At 37.8% G+C, this 23565-nt stretch overlaps 1 protein-coding gene across 1 annotated transcript in view; it reads right to left on the bottom strand.

The window, feature by feature from the left end:
• Window positions 1-9727: 9727 nt before the first annotated feature.
• The window catches only part of ABLIM3 (actin binding LIM protein family member 3), a gene marked incomplete at its 5' end in the record, with an annotated part of 92867 nt that continues 79029 nt past the window's right edge, over window positions 9728-23565 (bottom strand). The window contains 6 exons of the mRNA XM_083353374.1: window positions 9728-10222; window positions 12215-12295; window positions 18283-18290; window positions 19384-19444; window positions 21346-21404; window positions 22747-22776. Of these exons, the coding sequence (XP_083209500.1) occupies window positions 10109-10222; window positions 12215-12295; window positions 18283-18290; window positions 19384-19444; window positions 21346-21404; window positions 22747-22776 (353 nt within the window). The 3' untranslated portion in view covers window positions 9728-10108. The remainder of the gene's footprint in view (window positions 10223-12214; window positions 12296-18282; window positions 18291-19383; window positions 19445-21345; window positions 21405-22746; window positions 22777-23565) is intronic.

The following is a 23565-nucleotide window of genomic DNA, read 5'->3' as shown; positions in this document are numbered from 1 at the left end:
CTCCACGGCGCACAAATGTCAACCTCTCAGCCGGCTCCCTCAACAATCGCCGCGCAGTCCCTCCCTGCTGCCGCTTCCTCCGCCTCAGGAAGGCTGCCAGGTCTTAGCGCCGTACGGTCAAGATGCGCCCTTCGTGGAGCGAACCTCTGGCCGCTGCTGGGCCGACTCCGCTCGCTTGCCCCGCCCTTCCGGACCAGGTGCGACCGTCTGCGAAGTAGACAACAACAATGGTCTGTGCTCCCTGGAGCGCGCGCGCGCGCGCGTTGCTGCGGGGGGGGGGGGGGCGCCGGGCTCGTGGCCCGCTGCCCCCCCTTCTGTGGCGCGCGCTTTTCCCCTTCCCTCCCTTCACTGGGTCACTTTTTAGAGCTGCTTTCTCCATCTCCTCACTCTGTGGGTGCGTGCCTGCCCACCTTCAGCTATGTTTGCCCAGGCTGATATTGGTTACTTAACTCGTATTTCCCGGTTTCTTCCGGGCAAAAATGCAAAATAGTGTTCAAATAAATATAAGCTTCAGATTCCTATATTAGTTGTTCTAAGATTAAGCATTGAACTGACCCATAGGATACATCTCCGTACGCATTGTTAGCTTCTCCCTCCCCCCCCCATTTTCTGTGTTTGACACATACTATTTTGGCAATTTATGAAGCCTAAAGGTAAAGGTTCCCCCGCACATGTGTGCTAGTCGTTTCCGACTCTAGGGGCAGGTGCTCAACTCCGTTTCAAAGCCGAAGAGCCAGCGCTTGTCCGAGGACGTCTCCGTGGTCATGTGGCCGACATGACTAGACACCAAAGGCGCACGGAACGCTGTTACCTTCCCACCATACTGGTCCCTATTTTTCTACTTGCATTTTTATGTTCTTTCGAACTGCTAGGTTGGCAGAAGCTGGGACGAGTAACAGGTGCTCACTCTTGTTACGCGGCACTCGGGATTCGACCCACCAAACTGCTGACCTTCCGATCGACAAGCTCAGCGTCCTAACCCACTGAGCCACCACGTCCCCGTTATGACGCCTAGTAGGTCATTAATACATTACTCTGGCAAAGTAAGTTTTGCCAATGGCTTCAAGAACTGTATTTTTCTTTATCACTAACATGTTCATAGTTCATATAGGAAACTCTAGGCGTGAGGTCATAAAGACTGGGCAGTATGTAATTAATACAGTTGGAATATGCTTGTCCATATATTGGAGAATGTAGGATACTACTTGTCTTTGTAAGTAAGAAAAATGCAATGCACTGGTTGAAGCAGAGAGGATTGCCATTCTTTTCGGGTCACTTCTGGTGTATCCCAGTATAGGCAGCAGTCCCCTCCTAAGTAGAGTTAGGGCTGCTCTCCAATGCTGAACTGAAGCTTAGTCTGCCCTTCTTTGGTTCAGCAGAAGAACTATCCTGGCTTGAAAATTGCTCTCCGCACCACCAACTCTGTCTGAACTGTACTGTCACTGTCCTCTACCTGAATTCTTTCCAAGATGAACCCTAACAATTGTCCACACTTTGAGACCTCCTTTTAAGACCAGTACAGCTAAAGCACAGCTGTTTCACTTCTAGGTTAGGGATGAGATGAAAACAAGGTTGTGGGGATATGCCAGAATATTGCTAGGGCACATTTACAACATGGTTAGTTGCAGGCAAGAAAGGTTCTTAGAAATGCCAGCATCAGGACTTACTATACACATACAAATGGGGTTAGAAGAACTAGTTTGGTATAGTGATTAAGGCAACAGGCTAGAAACTATGAGTTGTCCTGCTGGGTGTCTTTGGGCTAATCACTTTCTCTCAGTGCTAAGAAGAAGGCAATGGCAAACCAGTTTTGAAAATCCAAGCAGTCACCAGGAGCCAACACTAACATAAAGGTAAGGTAGGAAAAAAGGGGAGATGGGATATATTGTAATCCTATAATATATTTTCTACCCAGATGCTGAATTCCAATGGGATTCAATAAGGGCTGCTTGTCTGAAGCACATACATAGCACATACAAACCCACACAGTATAGGCAGCAGTCCCCTCCTAAGTAGAGTTAGGGCTGCTGAAGCCCATACATGCATAGCACATACAAACCCACACAGCCTTGTAAAGGCAGCTGCAGCTGCAGAATGTGATTCTTCTAGTTCTTCCATCATCACAGGTGATGGAAGAACATCACTCACTACATCTGTGGGCAGCACAGGCAGAGGACAGATACTCAGTCTCTTGCCATTGCTTTCTGCCATCCAGCATTTGTTAACTGGGGCAACTGTTCTGATAGGAAGGATAGCCCTTGATGGATGTCTGTACTGTAGTATTTTATTTCGGAACATCTGCTTTACAGGCAAAACTGGAAGGGCTGATGGTAAATCTAATAGCGAGGAACGGCTGGAGACTCCTTAGCATTCAATGACAAAGAAGGAATCCATGCCTGATACAGAAGTACAATAATAATGAGAGTTGCAAAGTTTGGGAAAACAGGTTATCCATGCCTATAATATTCTCAAAAGTAGTAAAAAGTGACTAGTACAGGTTTGTTAAAAGAAAACAAAAGAGAAAGGAGAGGGGAGGGGAGGAAAAGAAAGGAGAGAAAAGGCAAGAAAAGAAAAAACCTTTTAGCATTTCTCAGCACCTTAGTGAGAAGCAATAGAAAATAGATTATTGGTATGATTCACAGACCACTCAGCTTGAAGTCATACCTCCTCATTCACTTGAGGGTTTGTCACAAAGTAGCCAATTTGGTACAGGAAGCCCCCCCCTCCCTCATTTTGTGGTCATGCAATCTCTCCCACAAGAAAACTGTGGTGCAGTCATCCTGTTAGCAGTGAATCACGGTCTGAATAAATCTGCTTTATATGAAATATTAATCCCAAGTAAATATGCTAGATTTCAGTCATCCATATTTGGTTGCAAGATTATTGTTAGGGTCACTTCGAATTTAGCTTGAATTTGGCAGCTTTGGATTTACATTGACTTTATAGTATATTTGTCTTCATTTTATTTCTGTTACATTTTTGGGTATCTAATTGCTTATATTTGTACTTGCTTTTAATATGCACACATTAACCTGATACAATTAAAAGTTAAATGGAAATTGGGGAAAAAAGAACAGCAAAAGGAAAGGAGAAAGGTAACAGAATAGAAGACTTCACACGATAATAAGATTTTTCCCCAGTGGAATATAACCATGTTTTTGCTGCAACCCTTAAAAGGTAAATCTGAAATGTTTCATAACACTATAGATTCCAAATTTTGGGAATATAATTTAACACCACATTCATATATTTAACAATTATTTCTTTTCCCAATACTCATTTAACAATCTTGTGAATTAATAGTGCCACTGTAAATAAGTTAAAAAAATGAGTTAGCGTCTAATCCAAAATATTAATTCTGTTATATTGAAATAAAAACCCAAGCCTTGCTACCCATCCTCTGAGGTAGCCACTAAACCCAAAGTAATATTTTGCTACCCTAATGACATTTTAAGATTATATTATTAGATTTGTATCCCATCTTTTTTATGGTGAATATATTTAGTAGTCCTGCCTCCTATTTCCCCCCTCAACCCTGTGAAGTGAGTTGGACTGAGAGAAAGTGACTGACCCAAAGCTGAGTGTCTTTCATACCCAGGGCTTTTTTTCTCATAGAACGCTCAGAACGGAGTTCCGGCACCTTTTTTGGATGGAACCTTGTAGGGTAGGCAAGGCGGGTTGTATGACATGTGTGAGTTCCGGCACCTTTTTCTTTTACAAAAAAAGCACTGTTCATACCTAAGTGGCAAGAGTTCTAAAATTCACAATATCCTGGCTTCTAGGCCAGCACTTTTACTACTATAACCAAACTGGCTTTTTAAAAACAGATTATAGGACATCAATTTATCATTCACTGTCTCAAACTGTAAATTATTGATTTGTCAAAACAGCAGATTCTAACCCTTTATTCTATGTTACTTGCAAGTTTTCTATATAATATCTTAGTAGTAGTTTTGACTGTAAGTTTGGAACCTTCAAAATATTTAGTAGTTTAGGAGTTTCTGAATGACAAATGTATTTGGCCCAGATTTCAAAATTAAGAGATGTCTTAATTAAATCAGTTGATATTCCTCAGTTCTCGGCAACCTAACATCAGATCTTTTAAAGGACTAACAATCAGCTAGTATATATTTTATGGCACTATACTGCAATGACCTGTTATAATAAAGACTATAATAAACTGGAATCTTTGTCATCTAATCTGAAAATTGTCTGATAAGCAATCAGTTTTCATATATATCTATGATTTCATGGTTCAGTTTGTGAACCTTTCTGATGGTTTAGATGAAATAGATTAGTAGATTTTTGTGAAGAAGATTATTTTCTGAGTGCATCCATATGTTCCAGGCATACATCATACGTTGTGAATCATAAGTCAGAGATCCATTCAACTAATCCATTGAAAGTGAAATAAAAACAGCAGTAGGAATTATGAAAAAAACAAAACTCTAGGGCTGTTTTAGAGACCACCCAATCTGATTTTCATGGCTGAGATTAGGCACAAATAGCTCGTCTTCACTCTGGGGAAATAGCATTTCCAATTCTTTCCTGGTTCCAGAGAATGATTTTTTTTGGGGGGGGGGAGATAGATATATGATGACAGACAGACGACAGACAGGAGTTCCTGAATGACAAATTTATTTATTTATTTTCTGGGAAGTAGGATTTTGCTTCCAGTATTATTTTCTTCTTTTCTTTAGCTGAGAAAGTGATCCATGTCCCATAATGCATTGAGATTTTTTTTTTGTAATCAAGGCTAACAAATTTACATAAGTACTAGTTCATAAACCTGAGAGGGGGGAAAATATAATTTGCATTTTAATATGTAATCATCCAATGATGTGAACATTTCTAGTAAGTAAAAAATGAAGAATATTAAGGCATGCCATTAAACCGACATTCAAAAACATTTTCTACAACAAAACTCTCTTTTTTTGCCATTTATATAAGGCCGATGACTTGGCCACAAATTTCATTACCCAGAACAACAATATTCTCATTCACTTTGTATTATATAATATTAGAAAACTATCAAATGTAATCATCTGAAGCTTGGCAGAATTTATCTTCTCTGAAAAGTTGACTATGCTTAAAATTATTTCTAATTGTGCCATTTTTAAAAAAATGGTATTAACACTTGCGTTTAAAAGGAAAATAAATGTTTCATGTTCAACTCAGTATATATCATCTTCTCATATGATGCTATGATTCCTGCAAATTTAGCTCCATTTCAAATTACCTTTAATGGAAAGTGGACTAAAAGCTGATTAGTTTTATTTTTGGTCCACATAGAGGGAAAAAACAACTTGCCATTTTTCCACAGTTATAATTAATGGAGAAACATGGAGGTTTGAGGATTCACATCAAGTTCAAGATTTAAGCCTAAGTCTCTCATATTTCCTAGGGCAGTGGTCCCCAATCAGGGACCCGTTCTGCGGAGAGGTTTTTCTGCAGACCGGAAGGGGCGTGGTTTTGTGTGCTGCCTGCATTCCACGAATGGGGCTTTGCTTGTTTACGTGGCCGTTTCTGGCATGTCACAGACTGGTGACGGTCCACAGACCGAGGGTTGGGGACCCCTGTCCTAGGGCCATCGCAGATTGAAAGCAGTCAGCTTGGGGGCAGATCCTGTGACTGGATTCTTTGGACACAAGGAGGATAACTTAGGTGTCAGGAACAGAATAGACCAGGCTGGGCATGCCTTCTGGTTTATAAGTGAGATCTGTTGAGAGAGATCTGTAGAGAATTCAGCAGTTTCTTCATCAAGGGGCAGAGTATAGCTGGCAGAGCCTCTCCCTCCTGGAGGACATCCTTGTTATTGTGGTTTTTTGGCAGTAACAATGTTCAGCCTCCTTTACATCATGGTTTCCTGAGAGACATTGCCCTGTGGTTTCTCCCCATCCCTGTCCTTCTTTCCTGCTCTTCTCTTGCACCCTTCAGCGCAAGAAAGCCCTGAGGCCATAAGCAAAGCTCTGCCTACCCTGTGGTTTCCTCCATCCCCACATCCTCTGGTGACGGGCTATAATCTCAAGCATTGTTAAAGAACTCAAGATTGGGAAAGAGATCATCTGAAGACATTTGAATGAACAATTAAGCATGCCTGGTGAAAGCATGCTTATTAATGTCCTTATCAAAAGAGTACCAGTAAATTAATTTGAAAAGCTATTGGCCCCAATGCAACATATAGCTAGTGAAGATGATGCCCACACAGTTTCTACTTTGTAAGCTCCTTGAAAGAGAAATCATAGCATTTGAATAGTCCTTGAGTAGCTACATCGGTAAAGCAGAATATTACGGTACAGCCATTAGTCTGATAAATATTTTCTGGAGATACAAGTTTTAAACTGTTTGCTTCTGCATATTTCATGGATATAAGTGAACAGCATCAGAGTCACCTTCCATATGTAACATTTACTTGTCAAACAGGAAGGCTTAAGTTGCCTTTGTTGTCATAGAGTACTTTGTAAAGTAAGCCATTAGAGCTGAAAAAGATATGATTACCCCAAAACTTCACCTTTTATCTAGAATTTCAATTCTACTCTCCCAGGTTTAAATTTAACTGACTTTCCTTTGGAATAAAGTAACTTCTAAAAATTTATTTTATTTATTTATTTATTTATATTCTATTTATATCCCGCCCTTCTCCAAAGACTCAGGGCGGCTTACAAGCTTAGCAGTAGCCTTCATTCTATGTATATGCCTGCTTATTAGGGCTTTCACACACACACCCAAGCGGCATTATTACAAAGTCAGCTTAATTGCCCCCAACAATCTGGGTCCTCATTTTACCTACCTCGAAGGATGGAAGGCTGAGTCAACCTTGAGCCTGGTGGGATGCGAACCTGCACTAATTGCAGGCAGCTGGTGTTACTTAAGGAGGCATTAGCCCACTGCTCCACCAGCAGTGAATTGAATTGGAAAACTGTTCCATAAATATTAAGTCAGGCGATGACTTCAGACTATTTAATGGAAGCATTTACATTCCAGTCTTGTTTTACCACAATAAGGCTTTCTTCCGTGGAGCAGAAGATGTTTTAAGCAGGTTTAGCCCACCTGGAACTCAGCATATATTTTAGATCTTATACTTCTCAGAATTCTCTGACATCAATATAAATCAATATAAATATGACCAGATACATTTACTACTGCACTAAACTGAATTATTAACGACAATTACAATTAATATTTGATTGCATGAAGAAGTTAGAATCTCTGATTACTGTCCCGAGATTTTCTTTCTTTCTTTTTTTTGTTTAGCATCACTAAAGCAATTCTTTGTCATAACCTGAATATTGCCAAATATGAAATAAGCTTCTTTGAGTGCACTTAACCCACAATATAGAGTTATAGAATAGAGTTATACCTTCGTATAGGAAGAGCGTGAAAATTGCTGTTATGCTTAGGGGATGATGAAAAGTTAGACGATTTGAGTAATACAGTATACCGTTTCACTTAGTAAAAAGCAGCATTACTTCTGATATGTAATCAGCATTCTGTCAGGTAGAGTAAGCAGATGCACAGTATAATATAGAATTAATCATTTCTTCCTGGGGAAAATGTGTTGTATTCTTATATCATCATTGATTTCAGAAATGAGAACTAAAACACTGGAATCCTAAAATTATGAGTAGGAGACAGCCTTGCTGACCATCTAAACCAATTGTCAACTTGACACTGAAGTAGAAGAACATCATTAACAAAATGGCTTTTCTTTAAATAGAATCAAAACTGGATACCAACAAAGATGCCACACTAATATGGTATTAGTCTCTAATATGTAAAAGAAGAATGTATTTGTTATATTAATTTAGATGCCATTGCCCTTCCAGAGACTCTGAGCAGTGTAATCAGTTCATACAGTATAGAGAGAAAAGCTTTTGCCCACCTAGTTGGAAATCATAGATTCAGCTTTGGAGCCAATTCATTCAAAGAGGAAAGAAACGATAAGAAAACAATATGAGACAACTCACAGTTATTTTGTTCAAACAGTGTATTAGGTAAGAAATTTCTTTTTCTTTTAAGAAAGAACAAGCATACAAGCTCCCAAATCAAAACATTCCATGAACATTTCTTCATTTAGAAGTTGATCCTACTGATTTGACACAATGTCAGAAATGTTGCTAGTGACCATGAAAGGCCAGACTTATTGTATGCAATTAAATTAGTTAAATTAAAGATGAACAAGACATTTCAAGTGCCAAGGCTTCTCCAAACTCTTTTTTTTCCCCTATAGTCCAACAGTTTTTATACACATTTGAAAGTTCGAAGTTTGATTCCCAATAGGATTGCTGTTTTTGGAAAACATATAAAACTCACATAAAAGTTCAGATGTAATGCTTTGCCCATCGCATCTACCGTATTTTCCGGCGTATAAGACGACTGGGCGTATAAGACGACCCCCCAACTTTTGAGAAGATTTTCATGGGTTAAAAAGTCGTCTTATACGCCGGAAAATACGGTACCTGGGTAAAGCTTCATTCTTTTTCTAACAACCACAGCCAAGGTTTATTTAAAGAACAGTAGTGACAGGGTTCACATATCATGCTAAACCATAAGATAGTTTATTAGATTTTAATTTAGCATATTATGTGAATCAAGTCACTGTATCTTCTAAACTATGGTTAATGGATTTCCACTATTATGCCTTACTCAACAAATTATTGATTAGGGTATAGAACTGTTTTGTTTGAGAATTGGATAGTAGTACCAGTTATTCCCTGTGATTCCCCCCCCCATTTTTAAAGTCTGAACTTAAGTTTGTAAGGCTAAGCTATTTCGTAGCAATGATTTTTAAAATTGACTGCTTAAAGTGACTAGCAATGTAAGAAGAAACTGAAATAATGGAAAGGAAGATCATTTTTAACTGGGTGTATATCACAGATTGTGCCTCCAAACTAGCCTCTACAAACCTGGTGCCTATAGTTCAGTATGCATTCTGGAAGTTTTAGTCCAGCATGGTTGGAGAGCACTAGAGCACTAGACCTGTGCAAATGTAAGCGATATCCAAAGTTGAGTTAAAGTACCTAACTATTCAGGTGAGCATATAATGTTGTGTTCCAAGAAACCTAGCTTTCTATTCCCTGAAAGTAGGAATATCTGCTGAACCAGAATGAATTTTAGTAAGTCTCTCGGTGCACTGTTTTCTACAGATCTCTGAAGAAGAATGCAAGACAGCTGCATGCCACTGTAACTCAAGAGAAAAAAGAAATTTTGGAAGCTAATATTTATTCATGGAAATACAGTTTTAAAAATTGTTACTCTCATTAATAACTATATAAAGCCTCCATACATCAACCTGATTACTGGATGCTGCAGGGAGGAATGTTAGGTATGTTCATCAACTTAAAGCCCATCTTTTTAATTTCCAAGAGTCATCTGGACGTCTGCTATAAGAAAAAAAGAATGCTGACTGGATAGCTTTGGCTTTATTTGTGTTCTTTTATACCAACATTTTTAAATCTTGGTGCAAAATCTCTCTCTCTTTTTCTCTCTTACACTTTTGTGTGTGTGTGTGTGTGTGACTTTACACCAAGATTTAAACATGCTAGTATAAAAGGACACAAATAAAGCCGAAATCTATCCATACACATATGAATAAGATAGTGAGGAAAATAACAGAAAAATGCAGAAGGTATTTGTTGAGCTACCGTTGAGACAAAAACCGGTTGAGATAAATCCTTGGCCTGATTGAGCAGCATACCTCGGATATTCTGAAGCCATGGGAGAGAGGGGAGGCGTATAAAGATGATTGGCTCTATCAAAGCATGCCCCCAGCTCCATCATCCTATCTCTTCAAATTTGCTTTTAAGAGGCTCATGAGTGAGGTACGATAATGCTCAAGGTTCTCAACATTGATGTAAGAAAAAGAAACAGTTCAGTATAAAACAGGTTCCCACATCCTCCCCACACTTGAAAAGTTTCCCGAATAACAGTTACTCTTTTTAAAAAAAACCAAAACAAAACGAAGAATAAAAGAAACAAAGAGCATAAAAATATCTGTGAGACTTCGGTTCACTCTACAGTCTTCCAAAGAGAACAGCTAGAGATTCTACTCTGTAGTATACAGAGCTTCTATATAGAGATATTTATATAGTTTTTATATATACTGTTTTCAAAAGAGCCGAGCCTGCTTCTTCAACTCATTCCTTTTCCACAAAGCCAGGCGATCAAATTCAGCAATAGTCATGCCAAACACCTGGTAAAATTCCTCTGCAGACAGATGGCGCTGGAAAGAGAACAGGGAAGTGTGACGTTATACAAGTGTGGCTAATGTACATGTGTGACAACAGGCACCTGATTTGAAAGATATGTAAGCTCTGAGGCAACATTTCAGTTTACACTGTATCTTCAGGCTCTACATTTGAGGCTGCATGTAGACATGACCCTTCTTTCATAGTAATCTGTTCGATTTTCTGGAGTTTGTAGTACAATTATTCACACAATTCCTTTTGGTGGTTTATTGAAAGAGGTTTCATACCAGAGGTGGCCCTTGATGAATTTGGAGATCTAAATATCTGAGTCACCCACCCCAGTGTCTCTTCCAGCCCATTATCACCTGCCTGTTCCAATTCACCATGAACACATCTAGACATGCAAGGAAGCATTGTGTGTGCTTGCATGTGTTTTTCTTTATGTATTTTTATTTTTCTCTGCAAAATACTTCTAGACTCAAAGTAGTGTATCCTCCTCCTCCTGCTGTTATAATATTAACATTTCTGTAGCACACAAGATTATATACTCACAACGTTGGTATTCAGGAATAAAATGTAGGAGGCAGGGGTGATAAATAAGCCCTAAGCTTCTAGGAGCAGAAGCAGTTGAGAATATCCAAATCTTTGATGATTTATGTTTCTGTTTTAGGTTTTTCTCTCCAAGTATTTCTTACCATTTCTTTACTTCGAACAAAATTGACAAAAAGAAGGCCAAATCTAAGCTGAATATTAATTATATTTTTTGCATCCACTGGGAAATTATCAGGATGAACCATAAAACTGTGGATCAAAAGGTCCATCTGAAAACAACCTGAGTCTTAATTACCTACAGACAAGAAAAATATGTTGCAAGGATCATTGATTTGCCTTGTGTTCCACAAACGAGGAAAGAAATTGATTTAGAAAGAATATTCTGTCAAGCTCTAGAGAAATTAGGAGATTCAAGAAGTTCAAATGAGTATAAAGATTTATTGCAAGCTTAAGCTCTCTACAAGAATCTGAGCTACTAAGGGTCAAGGGAAATTGGCAGGAGTTAAGAGGGCATTCAAAGTGGGCTGGACTTAGATCTCTTGTTGGTGTGCAGGGACTCATGACTGATGATGCATTTGACCCCCTCCCTCAGGCTCAGTCTGGTTTTCTCCTACCCATTTATGATGCAAGGCAGCTATGAGAACAGTGTAAAGGCAGGGAATCTTTTGGTTGCTATTGCTGGCATCTAAGGTGGCAGGGAAGGAAGAAAACTACAGTGGATAAGACAATGGTGCAAAGTGGCTTAAGCCACAGCACTCTTATAGAAGGCACAGAAATTTTTATTTTCCTTTCATGCAGTGGGTTCAGTATTTTCCCCTTTCTTGATTAGCTCTGTCTGTCTGTCTACTTCAATCATCTATCAATCAATGAATCAATCATATTTATAAGTTGCCACAATTTCAATATTGTGGCAATATTGGCTCTGAAACAGCACACTCCTTAGCTACTTGAACTGATAGTACTTGTATAGTTAGGTTGAATATACAATATATATATCTATATAACTATATATCTATCTCTATCTCTATCTCTATCTATCTATCTATCTATCTATCTATCTATCTATCTATCTATCTATCTATCTATCTATACACACTGCTCAAAAAAATAAAGGGAACAGAAAATAAGCTACCTTTTATTGTTGCCAAAAGAACTAGATTAGTATATTTATGAAACCCCCATCAAGAATCAGACTCAACTTGAGGGAAAAATTTTAAGCAACTGTATATTACTGTTGTATGGCTTACTAAGAACATGTAAGGAAGGGAAATATTTTTCCAGCTCCCAGTTTGAGTAAGGTACTTCTTTTCTAAGGGATTTCTATGAATTGGTCATTTACCAAATGCAGCAAATTTGCTGCCTTTTATAGTAGATCTCCCTGACACCAAAAAATCCAAGGTTGAGAAGAATGGAAAGATTCAGTTTCAGAGGTTCCAGAAGTACTTGGAGGTTTCCAGACGCTGAGTTTGACTTACTTCTAACCGAGTTCTGTCCACATCTTTGGGCAAGCGATTTTTCCCCCTGGTTGTCACCAAAAGCAACTCATAAGGGTATATCTGCAAAAGAAGGAGGGAAAAATGATGCTCGATCAAAGAATCAGAAAAATAAGAATTAGCTGAATATAGTTTTGAAAAAATGTATAACAGGTATGGGAGCATTTTGCATCATTTTAGGATTATCCCTGGATCTGATTATTTATTTATTTATTTATTTATTTATTTATTTATTTATTTATTTATTTATTTATTTATTTATTTATTTATTATACCGCCCTTCTCCCGAAGGACTCAGGGCGGTGAACAGGGCAATACATAATAAAAAACAAGATACAAAAATTAAAAAGTAATTAAACAGCAATGCCCGTAATAAATTAGTACAGATTAAAAAGTTAAGACTGATTGATCTCATAATATTTTCTATTTTGGGAAGTGAGTTTATTTATTTTTGATTCTGTTCCAGCTTATTGGAAATCACAGCAATGCTGCTATTTCCTGTCTACTGAAATGCAGCAGCTCTGTCAATCTTGTAAGTAGTCCATTTTCCTATTGGGGAAAATACTTGTCATACTGCTTTCTAGCGCCTAGCCATAAGTTCTGTCCATAGAGATTTAGCATCCTGTTTGGTATTGTCATATGACCCCCATCACAGTGTTCTGTTGGAAAGGTTGCAAAATTGCTAGCATATTTCACATTTCATTTACAAATTTATAGGGATTTTTAATTGTCACAGAGGAATGATAGAAGGTGGTCAGGGAAAGAGCATTTAAAACTGACATAAAAGGAGTTCCGGTTTGCCATTGTGGCCGTGGCGGCTGCTGGAAGGCGAGCTCAATTTCCCGTGTTTGATTTCGTTCCGCTGGGGGACCCTGGAAAGGGTCGAAAGTCACCCTGTAGGGGCGATGAGCAAGGAGTGGACCCCCGCTTAATCGTGGGAAGGTGGCAGTCCCTCCGGTTTATCTGGGGCAGCCTTCCAAACTGGCGGAGGAAAGACCGGCCATAGCAATAAGGCTCATCACTAAGCTGCAGACAGCTGAAGTCAAACTTACCATCAAGCACTTCTAAAGCAACATGGATGAAACTGGATGAGATCCAATCTTCTCTTTAAGATCCTAAGTATTTTCTTTTCCTGTAAAAGCTGCCCAAAGTATCTTTTCCCCTTGTGAGGAGAGAGGGAAGGGAATTTCTACCCCACCCTCTAAGAACAGCAGTGACTGACTACCCAGGGGAGTTAAAGCACTAAAAAAACAATTTTAATCTAATTGGATTTATATGTTTCTGAAACTTGGGGGACCAAAAGTTTTCTTATTTTTACTGGAGACTTTTGTTTTTAATCTACAAAAAAGAAATTAAACTGGAAAAAGAATTATAAAAATTTTGGACTTAAAAAACTTTAAACGGCATTGGTGTCATCTTGTGATGGTGTTTGGTATTACAATTTGTTATTGCCTAAAAGAGACTTGGCTTGAAGCCCAGACTTCAGATAAAACTCTTTCGACTTTGATAGATACCAACTGTGAGAAACTCAGCTGTAAAGAGAACTTCTGGGCAGCATAACTGGCCTGCTTGAACTATGAATATAAACCTTTACTGACTTTCAGAACTATATGTGGAGAATTGCTTTCATATTTCTTTATCTGAGGAACGTTGGTTATTATATGAGATGATGAAATACCCTGGACTATAAAATCTTACTTGACAAACGACTTCTAATATAAAGACTACCTATAAACACATGAAATAGAGGTCCCATACCTAGTTATAAAATTATTTTTAATGTCTGATTTTAAAGTCCTCAACTTAACACACTATTAAGAGAATATGAATGAAGACCAGGAAAAGATCTTTTCCATGTTGAAAGTAATACATGAAACCATTCTTTCAGCTTGTGACAAAATAAGATGCAACATTAAAGAACAAGATGCCAGCTTAGATATACAAACCCAAATTTTGACTACAACCAAAGAACTAACAACACAGAAGATAACAGAAGAACTGAAACAATCAAATACTAAGACAGAGGACTCAATTGACCAACAAATACAGTTAATGGAAAATCCAGAAAAGGGAGTGACAACACTGAAAATGGAAAAGACTTTCTATATAAATCAGAATATATTTGAGGAGAAAGAAGAACAGATTGAATGGAAGATAAACATATCAGGACAATCATGGGGAATTGGAATAATAGGGAGACAATCTAATGAACACAAATGGGCTAGCCCTTCCAAAAAATGGCAACTAAATGGTCTCTCTTATTTCAAATAATATATATAATAATAGAGGGAGATCTATTTTATGATTTAAAAGCACTGACATGGAAGGCTAGTTGGTAAAGGAAGAAAGCCAGAATAAGGCTGAAAAAATTGGGGTTTTGATTTATTACAGGGGATTTCATATTACTAATTAGAGGGTTAAAGGGAGAAGTTGAGATAAGGGGAATTTTGGTCATTAAATTTAAAATATTTGGAAATTAGTTAAAAATAAGGATTCTATTTAATATTTCAAAATTAGATCCAAAAGAAAAAAAATGAATATGTTTGATGTATTGATTAACCCAGACAATATATATAATGATTTTGATTTATTAAAGAGGATACTGTATTATTAATTAGATGATTTAATATGGTGGGAAATAGGTAACTTTAGAAAATAGAAAAAGACTATACTTAAATAGATAAGATGTGTATTTTGAATATTAGATTCTGTTATGAATTGATATAAAGGAAACTTTGGTTACCTAAAGCCTGGAAATTATAAATATCAAATGTTAAATTTGAATATTGATGGGAAACTAAAAATTGGGAAAAAACCAATAACAGGACATTGATTGTCTATAAAGACTGAATGTAAAAGTTATATATATATATATATTAAAAATTTATTGATAAATGTAATAATGATGTTTCTATTTAGTTGATATAATAAAAACTGTATTAGCTTAAATACAATATAGTAGATATTAAGGGAAAAAGAGAGGAAATATTTGATATTGTAACTTGAGATATGTGCTAAAGATTTTTGTATGTTATTGAACTATTGATTAACCCAGCCACCACACTACTTTATAAATACCTAAATGTAAAATTAGAAAATTAATAAAATATTATTAAAAAAAACTGACATGAAATGATCCTCTTCAGATAGTTTTCCATTGTAACTTTTTAGGGTTCTTTGTTTTGGAAACACTAAAGAATTTCACATACTGTAAAATATGGATTGAGTTGCTACTAATTTATTTCCTTTTCTGTGTGACATGGTGATGATGTGATTTTTATTACTCCATGTCCCATGATAGTTCAGCTGCTAGGATAGGATGTCTTATTTTTCATCTCCTATTAATCAGCTATAAAGAAAGAGAATGAGTACTGAAGATAATCATGGCTTGGTTTCATACTGCTTTGTGAAGCAATCAGGGTAAAAATGCTGGTGGATATGAAAATGTATTTGTTTGTTTGTTTATTTACTAATTTAATTAGATTTAAGCACTTCACAATTGTAATATGATTCTGGCAACTCACAATTTAAAGCATGCCATTAAAGAAATGCAAGAATATTTTTGGAAAATATTGCTGCTTTTTCTGATTACAATACAGTGATCCTATTCAGTGTAACACTGATATTTACAGTTTCTGTTTACTCAGAATAGCAGCAGCACAAGTGATGCCATAATGATAACACAATAACAGAGCTGGAATGGACCTTGGAAGTCTTCTAGTCCAGGGGTCCCCAACCCCCAGTCCGTGGACCAGTACCGGGCCTTGGCATGCCAGCAACCGGTCTGCACAAACAAGCAAAGCCCCACCCGTGGGATGCAGGCAGTACACAAAACCATGCACCTTCTGGTCCATGGAAAAACCTCTCTCCATGGAACCGGTTCCTGGTGCCCAAAAGGTTGGGGACCTGTCTTCTAGTCCAACCTCCTGCTGATACAGGAGACCTATACCATTTCAGACAAATGGTTGTCCAATCTCTTCTTAAAAACCTCCAGTGTTAGAGTACCCACAACTTCTGGAGGCAAGTCGTTCCACTGATTGTTCTCACTGTCAGGAAATTCCTCCTTAGTTCTAGGTTAGTTCTTTCCATGATTAGTTTCCATCCATTGCTTCTATGATCAGCTAAAGCCCCAAAAGATGCAGAAATCACTTTTATTTAGTTCAGCGTATTATTAGTAATATGCTGTAATTATTAGTAATAGTAAAGCAATGCCTTTCTTTGTAGGACATGGTAGGCTGTATCTCAGTAACAGAGGTCATGTTTTACATATACCAAAAAATAAAATAAAATAAAAATCAAGTTTATTTCTCAGCCTCAGACAGCCTCAGGAAAAGATTTCTTTCCGAAACCCTGCCAGCCAGTATAGCTCATACATCATAATAGTTTTTAGATATATTGGATGTCAATTATTATACTCTTCTGTCATCATATACTTTAGGAATTGAAGTCAAGGATATTTGAGCTGCACCAGGTCACAAGATGCTAATTTGCAGAAAGACATTTTATAACCTCTAATTATAATTTTTCAGTGTGAAGATGCTCTGGGAGAATCTGATTCAGGCTGATATTGGCTCAAAGCAAAAGGATCAGATATCTGTTACCAGAAGAGACCAAGGGATTCCAGGAATCTGAAGGTGAATTATGATAATTACAATCCAGATAGGATATAATTGCAATATCTATGGGAAATGATTTATTTTCATTTGTTTATTGGCAATTGAATGGAAGTCGGTGTTCTAGGCACATAGGAAAGGTTCCAGCAAGTGTTAAAAATAAAAACTAAAAGCAACGTCGAGCAACAGTTTCATTTTCATCCCTTTTTTACTTATAATGTTCTTTATTTAATTCCTCAAATTCCCTCCTTTTTTAACTTCATTTTATCCTTTACCTTCCCTTAGCATTCCTACATCAGTCTTCCCATTGCTAAATCTATTTAATTCTTCAAAAGCACACATTTTCACAAAGGATCTTTATCATTCATTCATTCACCATTCATTCATACAATTCTTATTTTTATCATACAATTCTCTTTTATATGTCTCAAATATAAGGAATACTAGGATATCTTTCTAAACCATCATACTCAGCTCAGCATCATCATATAGGTAAAGGTAAAGGTAAAGGTTCCTCCGCACATGCGTGCTAGTCGTTTCCGGCTCTAGGCGCCGGTGCTCATCTCTGTTTCAAAGCCGAAGAGCCAGCGCTTGTTCGAGGACGTCTCCGTGGTCATGTGGCCGGCATGACTAGACGCCAAAGGCGCACGGAACACTGTTACCTTCCCACCGTAGTGGTCCCTATTTTTCTACTTGCATTTTTACGTGCTTTCAAACTGCTAGGTTGGCAGAAGCTGGGACGAATAACAGGCGCTCACTCTGTTACACAGCACTCGGGATTCGACCCGCCAAACTGCCGACCTTCTGATCGACAAGTTCAGCGTCCTAACCCACTGAGCCACCGCATCCCTATCACATCATCATATACACTAGTCCAAAGTTTCATAAACCAAAGTCAGAATCTTCCAAGGCCATGTTAGTTTATGATCATGGGAGTTCAGTACATTTAAAGTTCACAACTTAGGTCTGGGTTTCCCAAACTGTAAGCTGTACTTTTTTGGGAGAGCTTCAGAGACCAGGGGAATGTGAAGGAAGCATTTTAGTTACTTTATTACAATAAATCCACCATCCAAACAGCAAAATGAACACAGTGAAAACAATACAATGAAACTTGTCATGTTTTCATTGTTCATTTGTGCATTTTGGTGTTTAGATTTTTAGGGGAGGTATGTACATTAAGACACACTAAAATGAAGCTTGGTGGCAAAAGGTTGAGAAACTCCTGACTTAGTAAGAGGCATTGATGATGACTTTATTCAAATAGATGTACTCAAGGCACCAAAAGTAGTAAAAGGGAACAAGATCAGATCCTCTTTTAACTCATCTATCAATGCAACTTTTTCTGGTTGCTGTTTAGTATAGTGATGGCTTCCTGCTTTTCAAAGAAAGAGCATCCGTGTTTCTACAAGTCTCATAAAATTCTTGAGAGCATGTTACCTTGTATTCTGAAAAAGATAAGACAGAGAGAGGGAGGAAGACAAAAAAAGATAAGTCAGTCTCCAGTCCCTTTTGTTCAGCAATGGCATCTTTGGCATTTGTAAACCCTCTTGGGACTATTACCTTAAAACTTAAAGCAAAATACCCTCCTCCATTGATACTGTGGTATTTGCAAAATTAGGCATTATTGGGGCCTGCTTGACCATAATAGGTAGCATTATAGATTACCTTTAAAACAATCTAAAACAAATTCACTGTAAAGCTAAATTTGAGGACGGGACTCTCTAGCCATGTATGATAGATTTGTTTAGTTCAGTGTTTTCTAAACTTATTTGGCCATGGACCATTTTGGGGATTTGAATATATTGATAGAACACATATGTGCTTTCCAGAGATAGAAGACTTTTATCCTGATGCATTTGATTAGTATATTATATTTAAAGAATGAATAATTCAATCTTTGAAACAGTAGAAGCTAATAGTAATAGATCTGAGTGTCCCAAGTGCTTTCTCTTGCAACTGCTACTATGTGTCTACAAAAGTGTTTACTATCCATAAAAGATTAATACTGGTAGGATGACTGCTTTTGCTTCTGTTAATGACAATTTTCCTTAACATTAAATCTTAAAACTTTATATCAGAAACCAATAACATGTGGGCTTCATGTGACATTTGAATTTAATCAGTGTCATATTTCCCGCCATTAATTGTTGGGCAGACTCTGAACTGCAGATTGATTTCACCAGGCACCACAATTTAATTTGTAATAACCACAGTCAATTCTGTTTCAATTTTGTAAAGTTATGGAGTCCACTTTTTCAGAAATATTTTCCTAATAGAACGCAATCTCAGGCCAGTATAAATCCTGATAGGAGAAAATCCAGGAACATGTGAATTAAGATTTTGGTACAGGCCCCAAGAACACAGTATTTACTTAGTTAGCACATGGATGTGCCACCCAATCTTAGACAGCTTTTGCCTGTCTAAAATAGTCATCACCATAACACATTGATAAAATCCAACTTATCAGTCAGCAAGTCTAAGAATTCCACCACCCCCACCACCCCCAAAAAATTTCTGTCCTAAGGTCATTCCACTCACCTCGCATTCCCCAGTTGACAGCATTTGTGCTGTCGTAGTGGAAGAGTTCAGCGCTGGGAGGCTGCATAAAAAATTACAGTATGGAGGAAGAAATGGTCAGTAAATGGAACAGGAACACAATCCTGTTAAAAATTCCTCTATATTTTTTATAGCTGCTTACAGCAAGAAATATATGGAAACACTTGCTTGGTTCAATAAAGATGTTCATAAGCCTTTCCTGCCATTTGTGTGTGTACTGGCAAAGAGAGTGCAAATAGGGGGAGATTAATCAGATAAATAATGTAGGGTGGGAAGGAGCTAAGAAGAAAAAAATAAAAGCGTCTGTGGAGATTCTCAGTCATCCAGGTCATAGTTGTCTCAAAGGTGCTTCTTCAAAAGGCAAACTGGAAGAAGGAAGAAGAAGTAGAAGTAGACTCATTTCTCATCAAGAAGCTTTATCGGTTCTGGCCAGAACCAATGAAGCTTCTTGGATGAGAAGCGAAATGTCTTCTTGCTCCTCAAAACAATCTGGTTGCCTTTTATAATGATTTTGCCTTCTCCAAAATTTCACCAGGCACCACAATTTAATTTGTAATAACCACAGTCAATTCTGTTTCAATTTTGTAAAGTTATGGAATCCACTTTTTCAGAAATATTTTCCTAATAGAACGCAATCTCAGGCCAGTATAAATCCTGATAGGAGAAAATATGGGAACACGTGAATTAAGATTTTGGTACAGGCCCCAAGAACACAGTATTTACTTAGTTAGCACATGGATGTGCCACCCAATCCTAGACAGCTTTTGCCTGTCTAAAACAGTTGCTTAGCTGTTTTTTAGAGTAAATATGCCAGAAGGGTAACAACACATTAATCTGAGAAATGAAAGTTGACTTAAAGCTTCAATTTGGGATATTTTGTCTATATACTAATATTCTCCCCAGGAACCAGTATCATTTTTGCTTGTTTATATTCAGTTTTGTATGCCAATCTGGTTCAGGACAACAACAAATAAAAATGTTTATTGTTATTCACATAATCATTTTTTGAGGAGGTTTATCTAAGTGTCATCTTATTCATTGTCCAGAGTCAGATGTATTAGCATGTCAATAATTCTCAAGTCTTAATGAGATTGTTTAGTTCTGAAATAGGTTACGCATTAGCTAAAAATGGTAAGAGTTTTGAAATTACAAGATTGGTTCATGAGTAGGGTAATCCCAATACATTGCACCCTTTGTGGAACTTTTTTTTAAAAAGAAATTCCATCGACAGAAACAGGCTGGATTTGTGAAAATCCTAACTTCAACAGGACTAATGGGGTAGTGTCCCACCACTATCCCTGTGCAGTAAGCCAAGTTAAGGAATGCTGGGCACAATATAACTCTTTCCTTATCCTTTCCATCTCCCAGCTGTATCAGACAACCTCCTCATTCTGGCAAGAGAGAGGACTAGCAGATTTCCAGGGGAATCTGATCCAGGATTTATTCCAATGATGTAAACTTTCCTCTCATTTAGCAATGGCTTGTGCTACAAAGCCATAAGCAAGCTCCATGGAATACAGCGCATAGGCCTGAGCTTAGATCATGAAACTGCTTCTCAAGCAGAAACTTTATACACTGGACAAATGCTTTCCACTCTAGTTAAAGAAGCCATTCAAAGGCATCAGCTATTCTTATATATGCAGGAGTGGCTGTGGTTTTCTAGTCCCAAACTCCCACTGGTAATCTAATATGTTCATATCTTCACCAGGAGTTTCCATAACTGTTTCTTAGCAACTGCCCAATAATCTCTCAGCATAATGCTTGTGGAAGGACATCAGTCCCATTTCTGACACCAACATGACTCTCAATATTAGCCCAAAGAACGTCTTATTCTTACAATGAGAAATAATCATAATGGGGAGAGCAACATTTATTTTATTAAAGTTTTCAGACAAATAATTGAAAATACTTTCACTTGGGGCTGAAATCAGTGGCCACTCTTACCCTATGCATACCATTCCTTCTGTAAGCAGGAAGAGAAGCAGATTTTGAAATGAGGGGATCTGAGGGAGAAAAAAAAAGAGAGAGAAAGGACAAGTCAGCATTAATATTTCCAGTGAAGAAAAAGTATCTTTCTTGTGGCCAGCTACAGAACAGTACTAATTATCAGAAGAAACAGAAAGAATGTCCACCCATAGTTACTACTATTACAGGTAGTCCTTGCTTAGCAACTGGTCCTTTAGTGATTGTTCAAAGTTACAACAGACCACTCAAAGGCTGCTTATGACCCTGTTCAATAGCTGCACATACCCCTGCAGTCACGTGACCACATTTTGGGCGCTTGGCAACCAGCTCACCTTTATGGCCCGGTTGCAGCGTTCTGCTCTCATGACTGAAATTTCCAAACTTTTTTTGTTGGTTTCTAATCTTTTCAGCCAGTTTCCAGCAAAAACAAACACCCATAGGAATAGATATACTTAACAATCACAGCATTGCTTAAAGACAGCTACAAAAAAATGTCAAAAAAGTGGATCTGTTCATGTGAGTACCTGGATTTATGATGGAAATTTTGGGCTCAGTGTTGTAAGTCAGAGGTCCCCAACCTTTTGGCTACCAGGGACCAAGTACATGGAGAGGGGTTTTTCCATGGACCAGAGGGCGTGTGGTTTTGTGTGCTGCCTGCATGCTGGGGATGGGGCTTAACTTGTTTGTGTGGCCCAGTTGCTGGCATGCTACGTCCCAGTACTGGTCCACAGACAGGGTTGGGACCTCTGTTGTAAGTCAAGGACTACAGGTATTGATATTATTTTTAAATCTTGCCTTTCTTCAAATAAGCATGTGGTAAACTATGTTTATTTATTTTTATCAATTTCTTCATCATTAGCTGGGATGACTGCTAAAAGGTGATTAGTTCAAGGTTGCCTAATCAAATCAAGGATCTGATTTTGTTCTTTCTTATGTCTGACTCCTTATTTATTTCACCCTATTTTCTTTGAAAGAACTGCATCCCCCAGAATAGCAGAATAATTTCACTGAAGGCATGATAAGGGAAGTTATTCAGAACATACAAATGCATTCCCATTCCCAATATACACTAATGACGTTAATAACAGATAATAATCCCATGAGAGCTGCCTCCCAAGGTGGTTTAAGTTAATGTTTTTCAACCTGAGAGCACTAGCCTACTTCACTCTGTTTAATAGTAGTGTTGCCATTTCATCTTTACTCTTGAACATTATAGGTGCACATATGTGAAGCCATAGATCAGTCCATAAATGTCACCATCTACTTACGGGTAAAGAGTCCTACAATTAATCTAGTCTAATCAAACCCCATCAGAGGTTATGGGGTAAAATGGATTGAAGAACACAAAGGAAAAGAGGCAGGAAGTTGAGAAACACATACCACTGTCTGCCAAGTAGTGTGACCGGGGTGCTATAAAAGAAGACAAACCAAGATATCAGGTGCATTGTTGGAATTTTTTTCCCCTAAGAGCATTAAACTAGATACACTCATGCAAAAAAAAAACTGTCTTAGGTGATGGCACAACTATGAGAATAATGTCATGATACTGTCCAAGCAGTAGGTACCATTGGAGTACCTTATATCTGGGTAGAATTGGGAGTTTCTTGTTATCTTCTTGTTTTGTTTCAGAATGACAATATTCTTATCTTGATGTACTCTATAAACTGTATAAACAACAGTGTATGCAAAATAAATAATAATGACTTTAGAGAACTCTGGATGAATATATGTTGCCAGCAGATTCCCTGACTCCCACTTCACAAAAGCCATAACACACATGGACACACACACCCCTTCCTTCCTTCCAAAATGTTCTTGTCCGCACACTAGTTGGTGGAAAAGAATGCTGGGGGAGGTGAGAAAGAGAAAGAAAGTTTTGGTATGAAACCATTTGCCCGTGCGATCTGATATTCTTCACAGATTTCTGGGCAGAGTCCTTTTTTCAGAAGCCCTGGATCCAAGCTATTATTTTTCACCTGGCTCTAGATAATGAACTTTAAGCCTCTATTAAAGTAAACAAACAAACAAAAACACCCCAGCAATCCTGAAATTTGCCAATCATCAAAGAGGCCACTAGTTCTCAGAGTGCAGCACTTACCTCTGCAGTAGCTTAATTGGAGCCCATCCTGAATACTTTCCATCCACCCGCACTTGTCTATTTGCCACAATCTTACTTTTAATTAATTGGACTCTTCCTAA

The sequence above is a fragment of the Vipera ursinii genome (assembly GCF_947247035.1).
Source record: "Vipera ursinii genome assembly, chromosome: 2".
In the NCBI taxonomy this organism is placed as follows: domain Eukaryota; kingdom Metazoa; phylum Chordata; class Lepidosauria; order Squamata; family Viperidae; genus Vipera; species Vipera ursinii.
The sequence above is the reverse complement of the archived record's forward strand: the minus strand, read 5'-3'. Positions and strand labels throughout refer to the sequence as shown.